At 62.4% G+C, this 16,678-nt stretch overlaps 1 protein-coding gene across 1 annotated transcript; it reads right to left on the bottom strand.

The window, feature by feature from the left end:
- Window positions 1-1,849: 1,849 nt before the first annotated feature.
- CDR2L (cerebellar degeneration related protein 2 like) lies at window positions 1,850-16,587 on the bottom strand. The gene is made up of 6 exons (XM_004615730.2): window positions 16,127-16,587; window positions 7,471-7,583; window positions 6,672-6,820; window positions 5,504-5,668; window positions 3,393-4,276; window positions 1,850-2,356 (listed from the first exon to the last, which is right to left on the bottom strand). The coding sequence occupies exons 1-6, from the start codon at window positions 16,200-16,202 to the stop codon at window positions 2,343-2,345; spliced, it is 1,401 nt and encodes a 466-aa protein (XP_004615787.2). The 5' UTR covers window positions 16,203-16,587; the 3' UTR covers window positions 1,850-2,342.
- Window positions 16,588-16,678: the final 91 nt, after the last annotated feature.

Below are 16,678 nucleotides of genomic sequence, written 5' to 3'. Positions count from 1 at the left end.
CAGTCCTAGGTCAGATGGACTCAATAGTAGGGAAGGAGAGAAGGTTCCACGGGCAGATTCCTGAGCCCCACCCAGTTTAAAAGGCCAAGAAAGGGTCTGAGAGTGAGGGAGGGCGTCTGCCTGGCAGGCCGCAGACCAGGGTTCGATCCTCGGCATCCCACGTTTCCCGAGCACCACCAGGAGTGACTCCTGAGTGTAGCAGACTTAAGAGTAAGCTCTGAGCATCGCTGGGTGTGGCCCCAAAACTACAATAAATAAACTGACTAGGCCACTGGCTGCCCAGATGCACTTTTTTTGGCTTTTTCGGGATTACACCCAGCAATGCTCAGGGGTTAAGAGGCAAGAATTACTCCTGGCGGTGCTCAAGGAACCATGTGGGATGCTGGGACTCGAACCCGGGTTGGTCGCGTGCAAGGCAAACGCCCTATCCCCTGTGCTATTGCTTCAGCCCCTCCTCTTTATTTATTTAATTAATTTATTTTTTTGCTTTTTGGGTCACACTTGGCGATGCACAGGGATTACTCCTGGCTGTGCACTCAGGAACCACCCCTGGAGGTGCTCAGGGAACCATATGGGATGCTGGGAATCAAATCCGGGTCAGCTGCATGCAAGGCAAACTGCCCTACCCGCTGTACTATCACTCCAGCCCCTATTATTATTAATTTAAAAATAAAGAGGAGGGGCTGGAGCGATAGCACAGCGGGTAGGGCATTTGCCTTGCACGTGGCCGACCTGGATTCGATTCCCAGCATCCCATATGAGCACCACCAGGGGTGGTTCCTGAGTGCAGAGCCAGGAGTAACCCCTGTGCATCGCCAGGTGTGACCCAAGAGGCCAAAAACAAATAAATTAATAATAATAATGGGTTTTTAGCCACATCTGGCAGTGCTCAGGGATGACTCCTGGCTCTGTGCTCAGGGATCCCTCCTGGTGGGGCTTGGGGACCTGCCCGCTGTACGATCTCTCTAGTCCCCTAATTATGTTTGAACTTAAAATGTGTTTTGTCCCCCTCATTGAGCAGAGGCCTAGGAAATAGAATCTTCCTACCCTAATTAAGTTATTCCACTTCCTCTTATTTTAGGGGGCTCCCGGTACCAGGGTGTAACCCCCAAAGGAGCAGGGACCTCATCCGAGTCTTCCATTGTTCCCACCTGAACGGTGTCTGCCACTCGCTCACTCTGGATGGAAAATTCCAAGAGCCTTTTCCTTGCGGGGGTGTGGGGGGCGGCAGGCATACTTGACGGTGCTGGGGGTTAGTTCTGAGGGATCACATGCAGGGGATCAAAGCCTGTTTTCCAGCCCTTGAGCCAGAGACCTGGCCACCAAGAACCTTTGTGTCTATTTTCGGGGGTGCCACACCCAGCAGTGCTCAGGGCCGACTCCTAGCTCTGCACTCAGGAATCACTCCTGGCAGGGTGAAGAAGACCATACAGGGTGCCGGGGATCGAACCCGGGCCGGCTGTGTGCGAGGCGAGTGATAAAACTGAGCATCTTGGCTGCTAGTTCTGGGGAAGTGAAGGGCAGACACTGAGGGGCCCCCAACTTCCCCTCCGGTGCCAGGTGAGGGGGTGCACGGAGGTGAAAGGGACCCCACCGGGGCTGGAGCAATAACACAGCGGGGAGGGCATTTGCCTTGCACGCACCCGACCTGGGTTGGGTCCCCGGCATCCCATAGGGTCCCCCAGCACGGCCAGGAGTGATTCCTGAGTGCAGAGGCAGGAGGAACCCCCGAGCATCGCCGGGTGTGACCCCCCCTACAAAAGAAAGAAAGAAAGAAAGAAAGAAAGAAAGAAAGAAAGAAAGAAAGAAAGAAAGAAAGAAAGAAAGAAAGAAAGAGGCTCTAGGAGCGTTTCTGCTGTGCAAACACTGGTGTGTTTTTTATTAAAGAAGAGAATAAAGCATTTGTAAATAGATTTCTCTCGTGGATACTCCAAAGGTGACGCTGGCCAGCACGACAGAACGGAGGAGCACAGAGGCGGGAGCCCTTCCCCCACCTGCCCCCTCACACACACACCCTTGGTGACAGAGACACATGGGGGGTGGGCTGGGAGCCGCCCAGCTCCGAAGGACAAAGGGTTCCGAGGCGCGTGGACGAGCACTGGCCGCCAGCTGAGCTCACAGTGCAGCCTGGAGGGCCGGGAGCCTCCACGGAGGTCGGGCGGGGAGAGAAAACCCCCTCGCCCACTGGAGACGAGTAAGGCGTGAGGGCGTCCTCCTGGGCTCCGGGCAGAGGCAGGACGCGCCAAAGACCTGCCCGGGGCAGAACCAGACACCTGGGCACGCTGGGCAGTACTGGACTTCCTGAAACCTGGCCAGGGCTGATCCACTGAGGCAGCTGAGTTTCAGGTGGGGCCCCCTGAAGCGGAAAGTTAGGGTGATCACGGACGGAAGGGAGCGCGGCCCCGTGCCCGCCGCAGCCTGGTGCTGTTCCGTGGGGGAGCAGGATGACGAGTCGCCTGGCGTGGTGGTGGGGACAGGGGGCCGCTGGCCGGGGACGCATGCCTGGAGCAGTGGGGGTGGCAGAGGCGGCCGGCGGCAGTGTGGGGGTGAACGAGAGGACATGGTCCCTGAGACGGGGGTAGGCAGAGGCCATGCTTGGGGGGTCGGGCGCCGCGCACAGAGGGAGGGGGTCCCGCTGCCCGGACCCCGGGAGGCAGACTGACTACCCCGATGGCCATTTCCGGGGCTGGGACCCGAGAAGGCTGGTCCCGAGGGAAACGGGCAGGGCGGCTGGTGTATGGCTGTTGAGGGGCTCTCTCCCCTCTATGACTGGCTACAGATCTGTGGGCTGAGAGTCCGGGTGGGCTGCGGGTGGTGGTGGGGGGTCCTCAGGGCCTGGCTGATCTGCTCGGAGCCCTAGAGAAGCGGGGGTGACACGCAGAACAGCCCTTCGGGGGGCGGGGGGAAGGTGGTGCATTGCAGCTACCGAGAAGCAGTGGGTGGTCTGGGGGCTTTTGGAGACCCCCTTCAAGTGTTTCCAGTTGTGGCAGGGCTGGGTGCGGGGACAGGGAGGCTCAGGGCGACTCTGCCTTTCAAATCTCTCAGAAAAGCAAACCGCAGCCCGGCGGGGCCCCAAAGGGTCTTCTGGAAGTCACCTCACAGGGCCCCGAGCAGGGCTGGGGTCAGGAAGTGGGGGCGGGGCTCCTGCCGAGGGGGGACATTTGGCTTTGAACCTCAGATCTCTGCCCGAAGGCTGTGGCAGCATGTGGGGGTGGGGGGTCCCGGGAGGCAGGAGTGGCGGTGGCGCTCCCAGCAACCCCCCCCCACCAGGGTCAGCAGGGAGCTGCCTCTCCCCACCCCAGGATCGGGGCGGCCACCACCGGCCTCCATCTGCGCGAACCCTAGGCCTCGGGCTGGCCGGGGAGGTGGGGCCGGGGCCGCGCGTCACTTGCCGTTGTGCGCCTTGGCCTTGGTGGCACTGATGTCCGCCTTGGTCTTCTGGATGCGCGAGAAGATCTCCTTGAACAGCGCCTTGTACTCGGGCTGGCTCTGCTCCAGCCGCTTGTCCACCGCCTCCACGTGCTGGCTCAGGCTCTTCTCGGCCCGCGCCTCGCCCTGGCCATCGTCGCCGGCCAGCAGGTCCCGCCAGGAGCTGTCGCGGGACACGGGCCGCGAGGTCTGCACGCCGGCGTGCCGCACCCCCGCGCCGCGCGGCCGGCACTTGGCCAGCAGCTCCTCGTACTTGTCCAGCAGCGCGTGGTACTGCTCGTCCACCTCGCGCAGGATGGACATGCCGCGCCGGCGCACGCCCTGCGCGTGCAGCGTGAGGCTGGCGGCGTGGCGGCCGGCCGGGTCCCCGGCCACCATGGCATCGAGTGCCGTGTCGCTGCAGCTCTTGCGCACGCTGTGGCCCGGCGACGTGGCCGGCGACGCGGCCGCGCAGTCCTGGATGCCCGAGTCCTCCCCGCTGCCGGGCTGCGGGTCGTCGGCCTCGGGCGCCTGCGTGAGCGGCGCCAGCAGGGCCTCGGCCAGGTGGTCGTCGCGGCCCAGCAGGTAGGTCTTGGTCTGCTTCATCTGCTGCAGCTCCAGCAGCTCGGCCTCCAGCTCCTGCACGCGCAGGCGGCAGCCCTCCAGCGCGCACAGCCGCTGCTCCAGCTCGGCCGCCTCGGCCAGCACCGCCGCGAACTCGCGCTCCGAGCGCTCGCGCCGCTGCCGCTCCTGGCCCACCTGCGCCCGCAGCGCGCCCACCAGCGCCTGCAGCCGCTCGTTCTCCTGCTCCAGCGGCCGCGGGCCCAGCTCCAGGGACGAGCTGTGGAGGCGCAGCGTGTCCTCGCACCTGCGGGGAGCGTGCGCCGTGGGCAGGGCGGGGTCCCCGAGCACCCTCCCCCACACACCCCTGCGTCCCCTCCAATTACGCTCCGGGGAGTCTGGGGACCCCCTCCCCTTCCACGCATGCGCCCGTTCTCCCCAGTCCTGGGCCCCGTGTCCAGTCTCCCTCCCAGAGGTCAGCACCTTGGGGGGGGGGCCGAGTGTGGAGGCGGGGAGAGGTGAGGGCGTCTCCCCCAGACTCTTCCCCTGATTCGGGCAACCTGCAGCACCCCCCGGACTCCCGTCCAGCTCCCGCCCTTCTCCTAGTCCCCTGCCACGTGGTACCGCCTCTGGCCCGGCCACTTTCCTGCCCCGCCCGCCCTCCTGTTGACCACATTTGATTACTCTGCGCAGGGCCGGTGCAGTGCTGACACCCACTAAATACACACTGGGAATTCCTCAGTGCTTCCGCTGGGGCGGGGTGGGGCGGGGCGGGGCCACACCCGGCAGTGCTCAGGGGCCACACCCGGCAGTGCTCAGGGGTCCCTCCTGCTGGTGCCCCTTAGGGCTGAAGGGGAACCCAAAACGGGAACTGGGTCAGTTCTGCCCTCCTGACCCCGTGACCTCTGACCAGCCGCCCGATGTCGGAGTTTCAATTTCCTCCTCTGAGAAGCGCGCGGGGACAATAAAACACACCACGTGGGTTTGCCGTGACAGCGCACTTTGGGGGGGGGGCGAGTTTGTTTGTCTGGAAGTACTTGGGCTAGCACCGACTCTGGGCCTGGGAGTTTGTTTCTTTGTGGAGGGCCACAGCCCGCGATGCTCAGGGCTGACTCCTGGCTCTGTGCTCAGGGGAACATATGGGGAGCCGGGGGTCGAACCTGGGTGGGCCGCGTGTAAGACAAGGGCCCTCCGTGCTGCCCTATCGCTCCGGCCGCAGGACTTGGGACTTGAGTTCCTGGCAGTGCCCTGGGTGCGGGGCACGGAGCCGGGAGCTGGAGTTCTGGCGCGCTGAGCCTGGGACCCCGGGACCCCCGGACCCCGGTCCCGCCCCTCCAGCGTCTCCCGCGGCACACGGTGGTTCCCAGCACCGGGCACGGGCAGCGCGGCTGTGAGGGCCAGGGGCCCAGGCTCTGCATATACCGGGGACTGTGACGGGCCCAAGAGGTCCCTGACTCAGCCCCCCTGGCTGGCCCCCACGCGCCCCCCCCCACCCCCCCCCCACGACCGGGCCGCGGGGGCGGGCGCCACCTACCGGGGGCTGGTGCACAGCTCCTTGAGGCAGGGGAACGTGTGGATGGTGCGGCGGCGGCTGCGCTTGTCCCGGTGGGCCCGCAGCTGCTCCAGCCCCCGCAGCTGCTCCACCTGGGCCTGCAGCTCCTCCACCTGCGGCTGCAGACGCTCCACTGTCTCCGTCAGCCTGCGGGGCCACGGGAGGGACATCGGGGGAGGCCCAGAGCGCAGGGTGCGGGGACAGAGGGGCGACCTCGATGCCCGGTGGGGTCCAGCCTCTCCCCCTGCCTCTACCCCGGGGCCCTGCTGCCTCCTCCCTTTTCTCTTTTTAATTTTTTCTTTTTCTGGGTCACACCCGGCGATGCACAGGAGTTACTCCTGGCTCTGCACTCAGGAATAACTCCTGGGGGTGCTCGGGGGACCTATGGGATGCTGGGAATCGAACCCGGGTCGGCCGCGTGCAAGGCAAATGGACTCCCAGCTGTGCTATTGATCAATCCCCTTCTTTTATTTATTTATTTATTTAGTTTTTGCTTTTTGGGTCACACCCAGCGATGCACAGGGGTTACTCCTGGCTCTGCACCCAGGAATCACTCATGGGGGTGCCTGGGGGACCTATGGGATGCTGGGAATCGAACCCGGGTTGGCCGCATGTAAGGCAAAAGCCCTCCCTGCTGTGCTATCGCTCCAGCCCCTCAATCCCCTTCTTTTTAATTTATTTTTGTTTTTCTTTTTTGGTCACACCCAGCAATGCACAAGGGTTACTCCTGGCTCTGCACTCAAGAATCACCCCTGGCGGTGCTCAGGGGACCATATGGGATGATGAGAATCGAACCTGGGTCGGCCGCGTGAAAGGCAAACTCCCTCCCCGCTGTGCTGTCACTCCAGCCCCAAGCCCCTTCTTTTTAAAATTTCGTGTTTTCGCCCGCACCGAGCAGTCCCAGCAGTGCTCTAGGCTTACTCCTGGCTCCGCGCTCCCCTGGCAGTGCTCGGGGGAACCGTATGGAATGCCGGGAATTGAACCCGGGTAAGCCACGTGCAAGGCGAGCGCCCTCCTGGGGCTGGACTATGGCTCCGGCCCCTGCCCTGCTGCCCATCTCTCCCCACTGTCTTTCTCGGTTCCCAGGGCACCTGCCATCCCTTCGCGCACCCTGCCCGGAGGCTTCGGCCCGCCTTCCCTCCGGCCTCACCCCTGGATCTTGTGCTGGGCGGCCTTACTCTCCAGCACCAGCTTCTGGTTGGTCAGCTCCAGGTCGCGCGCCGTCAGGTCCAGCTGCTCGTACACCTTGGCGTGTTGCTCGTTCACGTGCCGCAGCGTGTCCAGCTGCTTGGTCAGGTACTGAGGGCGGGGGGGGTGGGACATGTCATCTTGTCTCTTTTGTGGGGGTCCCACCCCGCAATGCCCAGGAGGACGCGGATGCTCGAGCTGGCTCTGCACTTCAGGGTCACTTCCGGCAGTGCTCGGGGGACCCTACGGGATGGTCCCCCCCCCATCTCGAACCAGGGTCGGCGGCCATGCGAGGCAAGCGCCCTCCCCACTGTCTGGGCCACTCTCAGCTAAAGGGCCACTCCTGACGGGGCTCAGAGGCCGCTCTGGGGTGCCTGGCATGGAACCCGGGTTGGCTGCAGGCGAGGCCAGCACCCCCCACTGTATCGCCACTCTGACCTCTGACCCCCGATGGCATTTTGAGGTTACCCCTCTGGAGCTCCGGCACACAGAGCCTGGCAGCCCGCTCAGTGCTCAGAGGACCTGGCGGGGCTGAGCACGGAACCCGGGCGCCCCGCAGGCAAAGCGCAGGCTCCGCTCCCGCGAGCTCCCTCCCGACCCGAAACAACCTTCTGGGCTGGCTGGGGCCAATTTCTCTGCCCGGCTCCCTTCTAACTTCGGGGGCAGGACGGGGAAGGACCACAGTAGCAGGGGGGCGGCCCGGGGCGGCCGTGGGGGCTGTGAATGCGCCAGGCAAGGCCGGCCCCCCCCCCGGGGCTCACCTCGATCTCCTGCACCTGCTCCTCGTTGGTGGCGTACATCTGCTGCAGGGACTCCTCCAGCTCTTTGTTCCTCTCCAGCAGCGTCTTCCCCAGCTCAGCCGCCAAATGCAAGTCTGGGGGTGCCAGGAAGGAAGTCAGAGGGAGCCCCCCTCACTTCAGACTCTACACACCCCCTCCGATGCAGTTCCTTCCCCGGGTATGCCCAGGCCCACCCACTCCTTGCCTTGTTGTTGTGGTTGCCAGACAGGCAGTGCTTAGGGCTGAGTCCTGGCTCTGAGCTCAGGAATCCCTCCTGGAGGTGTTCAGGGGATCTTAGGGGGCGTCGGGGACCAAACCCAGGCCTGCACATGGCAAGCGCCCTCCGCGCCGTTCCTGCTCCTTTGCCCAGTGCAGCACCTAAATGCCACAGGAGGCTTTTCCCCGCTCTACCTGGGCAAGGCTGATCCCTCGGCCCGCACCAGTGACAATAAAACAAAAACTGGGGAGAGAGAGGAGCGGAGAGGAGAGGGGAGGAGAAGAGGAAAGAGGAGGGGAGGAGAAGGGAGAGGAGGGGAGGGGAGGGGAGGAGAGGGGAAGGGGAGAGGAGGGAAGGGGAGGAGAAGGGAGAAGAGGGGAGGGGAGGGGAGGAGAAGGGAGAGAAGGGGAGGGGAGGGGAGGGGAGGAGAAGGGAGAGGAGGGGAGGAGAGAGAGAGGAGGAGAGAAGAGGAAAGGAAAGGAGAGGGGGAAGGAGAGGAAAGAGGGGGGAGCGGGACGGGAAGGAGAGAGAGAGTGACATGGAGAGTGAGGGAACACAGGTTGAGGCACTTACTTGCCTTGTATGTGGCTATAGCCGTGACAGGATTCGAATGTGGCATCACATTCGGTCCCGGGCACTGCCAGGTGTGGCCCTGGGCACCCTGGCTCGGCCGCCAAACCAAACCAAATCCAGAATGCGTGCAACCATAGGGAACGTTTTTCCTCACTCAGTTTGGTTTTGGGCAGAGCGGGGCTCGGGGCTCGTGTCAGTGCCGGGGACTGAAGCAGGGCGCGCCGCATCAGGCGGCCCTACTGCTGGACGACCTTCAGCCCACGGGTGAATGTTTAGGGGCTTTTTTTAAAATTTTTTTGCTTTTTGGGTCACACCCGGCGATGCACAGGGGTTACTCCTGGCTCTGCACTCAGGAATGACTCCTGGCGGTGCTCAGGGGACCCTATGGGATGCTGGAAATTGAATCTGGGTTGGCCGCGTGCAAGGCAAACGCCCTCCCCGCTGTGCTATCACTCCAGTCCCTGTTTTCATTTTTATCTCTGTTGAAAATGCAATCGGGGGGGCAAGAGCGATAGTCCAGCAGGAGGGCATTTGCCCTGCAGGCGGCCAACCCGGGTTCAATCCCCAGCATCCCATAGGGTCCCCCCTGAGCACCAGCAGGAGTCATTCCTGAGTGCAGAGCCAGGAGTGACCCCTGTGCATCGCCAGGTGTGACCCAAAAAGAGAAAAAATAATAAAGTGACCAATGAGTTAAAAGAAAATGCAATCGGGGGCCAGAGTGACAGTACACTGGGGAGGTGTTTGTCTTGCATGCAGCCACCCAGAGTCCTCCTAGCCCCGCCAGGAGTGGTCCTTGTGTGCAGAGAGCCAGGACTAAGTTCTGAGGACCAAAGGTGTGGGACCCACCCCAGCCCTCCCCCAAAAAACTGAAACCAGGGAGCGGAAAGATGGTATAGTAGGTAAAGCATTTGCCTTGCAAGCGGTTGACCTTGGTTGGATTCCCAGCACCAGAGCCAGGACTGAGGCCAGCAGGATGTGTCCCAAACTGTTCCCCGAACCCCTGAAAAAGGACCCAAGTTTCCTCAACAGCAACTTCGGGGTGAATTGGGTGTACAGAGATTGTGTTCCACCCCATTCTGCTATCGAATTTTTGGCTTTTGGGGGTCACACCTGGCAACGCTCAGGGCTTACTCCTGGCTCTGTTTTCAGGAATCACTCCTGGCGGTGCTCAGGGGACCCTATGGGCTGCTGGGGATCAAACCCGAGTCAGCTGCGTGCAAGGCAAACACCCTCCCCGCTGGACTATCGCTCCAGCCCCTATTCTACTATCTTCCAGCCCAATTCTGGTTTCTTTCTTTTCTTTTTTCTTTTTTTTTCAGCCAGACAAATTAGTTTTTTTAATTTTTTTTTAAATTTTTTGCTTTCTGGGTCACACCCGGCGATGCACAGGAGTTACTTCTGGCTCTGCACTCAGGAATTACTCCTGGCGGTGCTGGGGGACCATATGGGATGCTGGGAATCGAACCCGGGTCGGCCGCATGCAAGGCAAAAGCCCTACCCGCTGTGCTATCACTCCAGCCCCAGACAAATTAGTTTTTAGTTCAAGAAATTTAGAGACATTAGATCTCTGTGAGAGGAGAGAAAGAGAAACATGCGTTCAAGGGGGAACCTGGCTTCCTTTCACTCCCGGGCGGGCAGAGTGGTCCCGGCCAAGGCGGCGAGAAGGGTCGCTCCGCCAGCGTGAGGTGGAGCCCCGAGAATTCGCCAACAACACCCACAAGCTCACCCACGGATCGGGCTTCAGGAAGCGCGCACCTGGCTGCTCACGGGGACCCGGAAGTTTGCCATGAAGGAGACGGGCACCCCTGGTGTGTGCATTGGCCAAAGGAATAAGGAAAAAGGAATGTCCCAGACCGAACCCATGTGCGTTTGCCCAGAAAGTGGAACGAAGATGAAGATTCACCAAACAAACGTTATACATGGATTTACCTATGCGCCCGTTGTCACTTTCAAAAATCTACAGAAAGTCAATGTGGATGAGAACTAAGCTCATGTCTAATAAACACACACACACACACACACACATGCAGGGTAGGGGAGAGGGAGAGAGAGAAAAAAAAGCCTAAAACTATCACATTTCTTTGCTTGCTTGTTTTGTTCAGGGTCACACCTGGCGGTACCCAGGGCTGGCTTCTGGCTCTGCACTCAGGGATCGCATTTATTTATTTATTTATTTATTTATTTTGCTTTTTGGGTCACACCTGGCGATGCTCAGGGGCTACTCCTGGCTTTGCACTCAGGAATCACTCCTGGCGGTGCTCAGGGGACCATATGGGATGCTGGGAATCGAACCCAGGTCGGCCACGTGCAAGGCAAATGCCCTACCCGCTGTGCTATCGCTCCAGCCCCAGGGATCGCATTTAACACTAAGGACTCAAACAGGGTCCCCCACACAAGGCAAGTGCCTTAACCCCTGGACTGGCTCTTCCGCCCCTGTTCTTGGTTTCTTTGGGCCATACCCAGCTGGGCTCAGCGATCACTCCTGGCGATGCTCGGGGGACCATCTACAGAGCCAGAGAAATGCCCTGTGCAAGTGCCTCACCACCGTACTGTCTCTCCGGCCCCTGAACCCGGTTTCTTTCAGGGGTGGCGGATGCCGTGGGCACAACTCATCTGGTCTTATGAAAGCTACAGGGTTCGAGCTGACCTCCCAGCCAGCACAAAAGCTGGCGTCAGCTTCTGAAAGAAGCAGAGTGGAGCCTGCGGGCTGGGGGGCTGATGTACCCCCAGAGGGCGGCCCTTTACCCAGATGCCTTCGGACGAATCCCCACGCTGCTCTCGGGAGCAAGGAGAGGTTCACTGCAGACAGAGGGCCAAGCCACAGTCCTGGGGGAGCAGGGTGGTCTCTTGCTTGTGGCTGGCCCTGATTTGACCCCTGGCACCACATACCAACATACGGTCCCTCGAATCCTGCCAGGAGTGATCCCTGAGTACAGAGTCAGGAGTAAGTAAGCCCTGAGGACCACCGGGTGCGGCCCCCAAAACACAACAACAACAACAAGAAAAGAATAGCTGCTTCTCCAGGGCGGGGTGATAGTACAGCCAGTACGACGACAATTGCCCTGCATGCGGCCAACCGGGTGCGACCCCCTTTATCCATATGGTTGGGCCTCCCAGCCCTGCTAGGGGTAAGCCCTGGGTCCTGCCAGGTGTGCTCAAACATTTCTTTTAAAAAGTCACCTCCTTGGGGCCGGAGCGATAGCACAGCGGGGAGGGCGTTTGCCTTGCACGCAGCCGACCCGGGTTCGATCCCCGGCATCCCATAGGGTCCCCCAAGCACCGCCAGGAGTAATTCCTGAGTGCAGAGCCAGGAGTAAGCCCTGAGTTTTGCCAGATGTGGCCCCAAAACAAAATGAAAAGTTGCCCTTCCAGGGCTGGAGGGTGTTTGCCTGGCACGCGGCCGACCTGTGTTCAATCCCCGGCATCCATACGGTCCCCAGAGCACCACCAGGAGTGATTTCTGAGTGCAGAATCAAGAGTAAGCCCTGAGCACTGCCAGGTGTGGCTCAAAAACAAAAGTAAAAGTTGCTTCTACAAAGACTTACCATGGTCATGTATAAAAATCCTAGTCCTAGACAATAATCTCTAGCCCTGAGCAATTAGCTTTCTGGGGATGCTGCCAAGAAAAACTAGTTAGTTAACACCCCGCTCACAAGACACAATGTGGGGATGATGTGGGTTCACTGACAAAGTCACCACTGGCAAGTACGGGGGTGTCTGCCTGCTGCGGTGACACCTGGAGCGTGTGTGTGTGTGTGTGTGTGTGTGTGTGTGTGTGTGTTTTGGGGGCCACACTGGCAGTGCTCAGGGTTCACTCCTGGTGGGCTTCCAGGGGACCATATGAGGTGCCAGGGATTGGACTCAGGTCAGCAGCCTGCAAGGTCAGTACCTTCGCTGTTCTGACCGCTCCGGCCCCCTTGGTGCCCTTCAGGCTGCAGTACTAGCGAGCCCACCCCCTACTTCACAATGTGGGGGCCGCACCGTCATCCTGTTCCTATACTGGGAAGCAGACCACGGGCTCATCCCCAAACCCTCTCAGGAAACCCAGGCGCTGGCCTTGCACTCGGCCGAGCCGGGTTCTACCCCCAGCATCCCAGAGGCTCCCTTGAGCACCACCAGGAGTGGTGCACAGAGCACAGAGCCAGGAGTAAGCCCTGAGCGATGCTGGGTGTACTGTCTCCCCACCCCCACCCCGCTTAAAAAAAAAAAAAAAAAGAAATCCAGGCCCAAGTGAGTAAGGCAGGAGGAACACAGGGGGCAATGTGGGCATCGGAGAACCGGCCCCCCGCTGCGACTTCACTGGACTCTAAGGTCAGAGGCCGAGGGAAGCGAGTCCGAGCATACCGCGCTCTCCGAGGGGGAAGAAGGTGGCTCAGGGCAGAGCCTTGCAAGCATCAGGCCCTGGGTTCGATCCCGGCCCCCTGGGCAAAATAAATACAAAAATAAACAACTTCCTGCTCTTCCTTCCAGGCCAGCATCTGTGTGTTCCCCGCTGGCAGTGAGTCACCAGGAGCTGTCCCTGCAAAGGGGAGGGTCCCAGGCGGGGCGGAAACGTGAGCGCGCTGCAGGCTGCAGAGGACATCGCCAGCTCAGCTTCTCCAAGCGGCCAGGAGGGATCCCGAGGACAGAAATCCAGAAACTCCAGAGCAGGGCTGGAGCAATAGCACAGCGGGTAGGGCATTTGGCTTGCACGTGGCCGACCCAACGCGGTTCAAATCCCAGCATCCCCATATGGTCCCCTGAGCACCACCAGGAGTAATTCCTGAGTGCAGAGCCAGGAGTAACCCCTGTACATCGCCAGGTGTGACCCAAAACAAAAAAAACTCCAGAGCAAGGGACCGCGTGGCCCGAATGCAGGGAACATGGTGGTGGCCCCCAGGAGGGGGACCAGAGGGTTGGGAAGGCCCTGTGGGAACAGAACAGGAAGCTGGCCAAACTGGAAGCAGAAGTCAGAGTGATACCCAGTGTGACGCGGATAATCTAGAAAGGTCACACTGGGAACGGAGCTGTCTGAGCCGGCCCCGGAGCGGTCAGCCACACCCAGCAGTGCTCAGGCTCAGGACTCACTCCTGGCCCTGCTTGGGGGACCTTAGGGGATGCTGGGATCGAACCTGGGTCGTCTGCATGCAAGGTAAATGCCCTCCCCACTGGACTATCGCTCCAGCCCCCCCACCCCGCTTTATTTTAACTTTAGGGGGGCTCACTGGGGGGCTCAGGGATGAATATGGGGTGGCAGGGATCAAACCCGGGCCAAGCGCTTTTTCCACTCTACTATCTCTGCGGCCCCAGCAAGCCCCGAAGTTTTCTGGCATCTTCTACCCTCCCACCTTCAGAGCTTGGCTGATTCTGCTTGGTCTTAGCTCAGGGATCCCTTCTGGCGGGCTCAGGGGACTCAGATACTGAGGTCAGCCGCGTGCACGGCCAGCGCCCTAGTCACAGTACTATCGCTCAGGCCCCAACTCTGCTCTCCGTCACTGCTGGTGCCACTGAGGCACAGAACCCCAGAGGCTGAGGACACAAGAGAACGTCTTTGGAAAGAAAGCGAAAACCCAGGCCGGAGCGATAGCACAGCGGGTAGGGCGTTTGCCTTGCACACGGCCGACCCGGGTTCGATCCCCGGCATCCCATAGGGTCCCCCAAGCACTGTCAGGAGCAATTCCTGAGTGCAAAGCCAGGAGTAACCCCTGAGCATCGCTGGGTGTGACCCAAAAAGCAAAAAAAAAAAAAAGAAAGCGAAACCCCTCTGGCCCCTGGGGGCCGGCGGGGTGGAACCCCGAGGTTCCAGAGCGAGGGATGGGCAGGGGACCGGGGACAGGAATGGAGCAGGAGAGAGCTTCCCCCCACCAGACTGAGACTGCAGACCCACAGGACCTCGACTCTGGGGCCAGCAGTCACCTCGGCCTGCAAAGAGGTGACCCCAGGGCCGCCTGCCTGGGCCCAGGGCGTCAGGGATGGGGAACGGAACAGAAGGAGTTTTCGATTTTTCTGTTTTGGGCACTGGGAACCCAGCAAGAATCAGGCACTTTACTGCTCCCAGGGGCCTCCCTCGGCGGGGACGGGACAGCGTGGAGGTCAAACGGGATGTGGGTGGCCCAGCAGCTGTGCCTGGCCGCAGGGCAGCAGGAAGGTGTGAAGGCCAGGCTGGTGGGCAGCCGGGCAGATATCTGGGGAGCCTGCAGTGTGAAGGGGCTGCAGGCACCAGACCCCTCATGGGGCTGACCTTTGACCCCTATCACCCCTTCATCCGGCACTCCAGGCCGGGTCGCCAGTTTATGGGAATTGGGCCCGGGACGAGGGGCTCCCTGAGTCCTCTGGTCTGGCCCAGTTTCTTGGAGACTTTCTTCTCTGGGGTGTCCCTCCTTGTTCCCGGACCCCCAGGGTGGGGGGCGGGGGCGGGGCCTCAGCTCAGCAGGCTGGAGGGGATGCACGCCCTCATCTCATCCTCTTCAGATGCTGCAGATCTTCCCCTCCCCCTTCATCAGTTCCATCCCCCCTCCCAGCTCCTTCCTGCCACATCTGGGCTGGGCATGGTGCCAGAGACTCAATGTGAAAGGCTGCCATGCTACCAGCATCGGCCTCAGGAGGCCCTCTCCACGGGAACTCAGCTTCCCCAGGCTCCTCCAGGCCCCCTCCTCCATGAAGCCCGCCCGGCCCGCTTACCAACTTCCCCCTTTCAGAGACAGGCCCACCAGGGTGAGGGCTGGTAGGGTCTAGCGGGCATGCGGGGCCTCCAGACAGGTGTTTGTGGGAGTGGTACACCCCAAGGAGATGCCCCCAAGATTGGGCATGAAGCTCCAGCACAGATTTGGCCATGCACCCCCAGCCCAGGTCTGAGGGACCCCCAGCCCAGCCCAGGGCACAAAGCTTCCTCTCTGCCTCTCTGCAACGCAGGCGGGCGGCCACCAGCCAGCCCAGCTACTGGAGCGCAGGGGCCGAGGGGCTGGGGCGGAGGGGACCGGCCCACTTGGGGTAATCCCGGAGCCCCAGCACTGAGCCTGCTGGCTGGCTGTAGTCGCTAGCCCCTGGACACGCTCTGCGCCCTTGCCAGGAGGGGCTTGGGCAGGCCAGCACACTGGCCGCCTGTCCAGCCTCCAGCAGGGCGGGGCGCTGACCCTCCTCCTCCTTCCTGTCCTGACCGCCCCGCCCCCTGTCCCGACTGATGTCACTTTGGCCAACTCATCACCAGCTCTGACCCTCTAGAAGCAGCCGCTCTGCCTCTGGGGGGGATGAGGGGGTGCCTCCCGCGCCACTCAGGTTCTCACTGGGCTCAGAATTCCCAGAGCCAAAACCCGCAGAAGGTCTCGGTCACTGGAATGCGGATAGGGAGGGCAGGGCCGGCGGACTCCTCCCTCCAGACGGCCCCGGGGACTCCCAAGCTGGCTTTGCGGCAGGTCCCTGCAGCCCCACTTCCCTACCGCCCCCAGGGGACAGGGGAACGGAGTTGGGAAACTTTCTGGGACTTCAGGCATCCTGGCAGGGAGGAGGAGCAGTGCGGGCCTGGGAAGCGGGGGTGGGGCGGGGGGGGTGTCCCTTCCTCTGCACCCCGCTCCCACCCCAGTGGGCCACAACCAAGGAGCTGCCTCGCGGCCTCCAGCCGCCTCCCGCAGATCGCCCGGGCGGGACAATGCCAAGGTGGCTTAAAGATGAGGCGAGCGAGCCGGGTGAAGTGCGGGGACACACGCACCCCGGGTTTGGGCAGGTCCCTCCCGGGCAGCGCCCCCATTCTCCAGGCGCCCGGCCCTCGGGCGTGGGGGGCGGCGCGCCGCCGGGTTCCAGCAGCCCCTTTCCCGGGCGCGATCGCCCGACAATGACCAGGGGTCACGGGACGCCCCCCGCGCCCGCGCTCACCGTGCTCCAGGTCCTGCTGGTCGTACCAAGGCTCCTCCTCGTCCACGAAGTCCTCCATCGCGGCGGCTCTCCGCATCGCCCCTCGGGCGGCGCGGCTCAGGGCTGGGGCGCGCGGCCCGGGACAATGCGGCGGAGGCGGCCCGGGCGTCCGGCGCGGCGGGCTCCGGCTGCAGCGGCCCGGTCCCCGCGCTGCCCTCTCGCCATGGGCCGCCCGGGCCGCGCCCACGCCGGGGCTGGCGGGCAGCCGCGGGCCGGCCCCGCCGGGGTCCCGCGGAGCCGGGGGGGGGGGGGGCGGGGGGGCACCGGACGGTCGGCGGCACAAAGGGTGGAGGGGCGGGGACGGTGCGCCTGGAGGAAGCAGGCCCGCGGCAGGGCTGGGGCGCGAGCAGCGCGCGGGCACCGCGGCGGGCGCCCCCTGCCCGGCTCCGGCCCGCGCCGCCCCCCGCCCGCCCGCCCGCCCGGCCACCCCCCGAGCCTCGGCCGCGGCTCGGCCGGGTCCGCCCCGCGCTTCCCCGGAGACGCTCCGAGGGGTGGGGTCAGTCGCCGGGCACC

The sequence above is a fragment of the Sorex araneus genome, chromosome 3, assembly GCF_027595985.1.
Source record: "Sorex araneus isolate mSorAra2 chromosome 3, mSorAra2.pri, whole genome shotgun sequence".
NCBI lineage: Eukaryota > Metazoa > Chordata > Mammalia > Eulipotyphla > Soricidae > Sorex > Sorex araneus.
The sequence above is the reverse complement of the archived record's forward strand: the minus strand, read 5'-3'. Positions and strand labels throughout refer to the sequence as shown.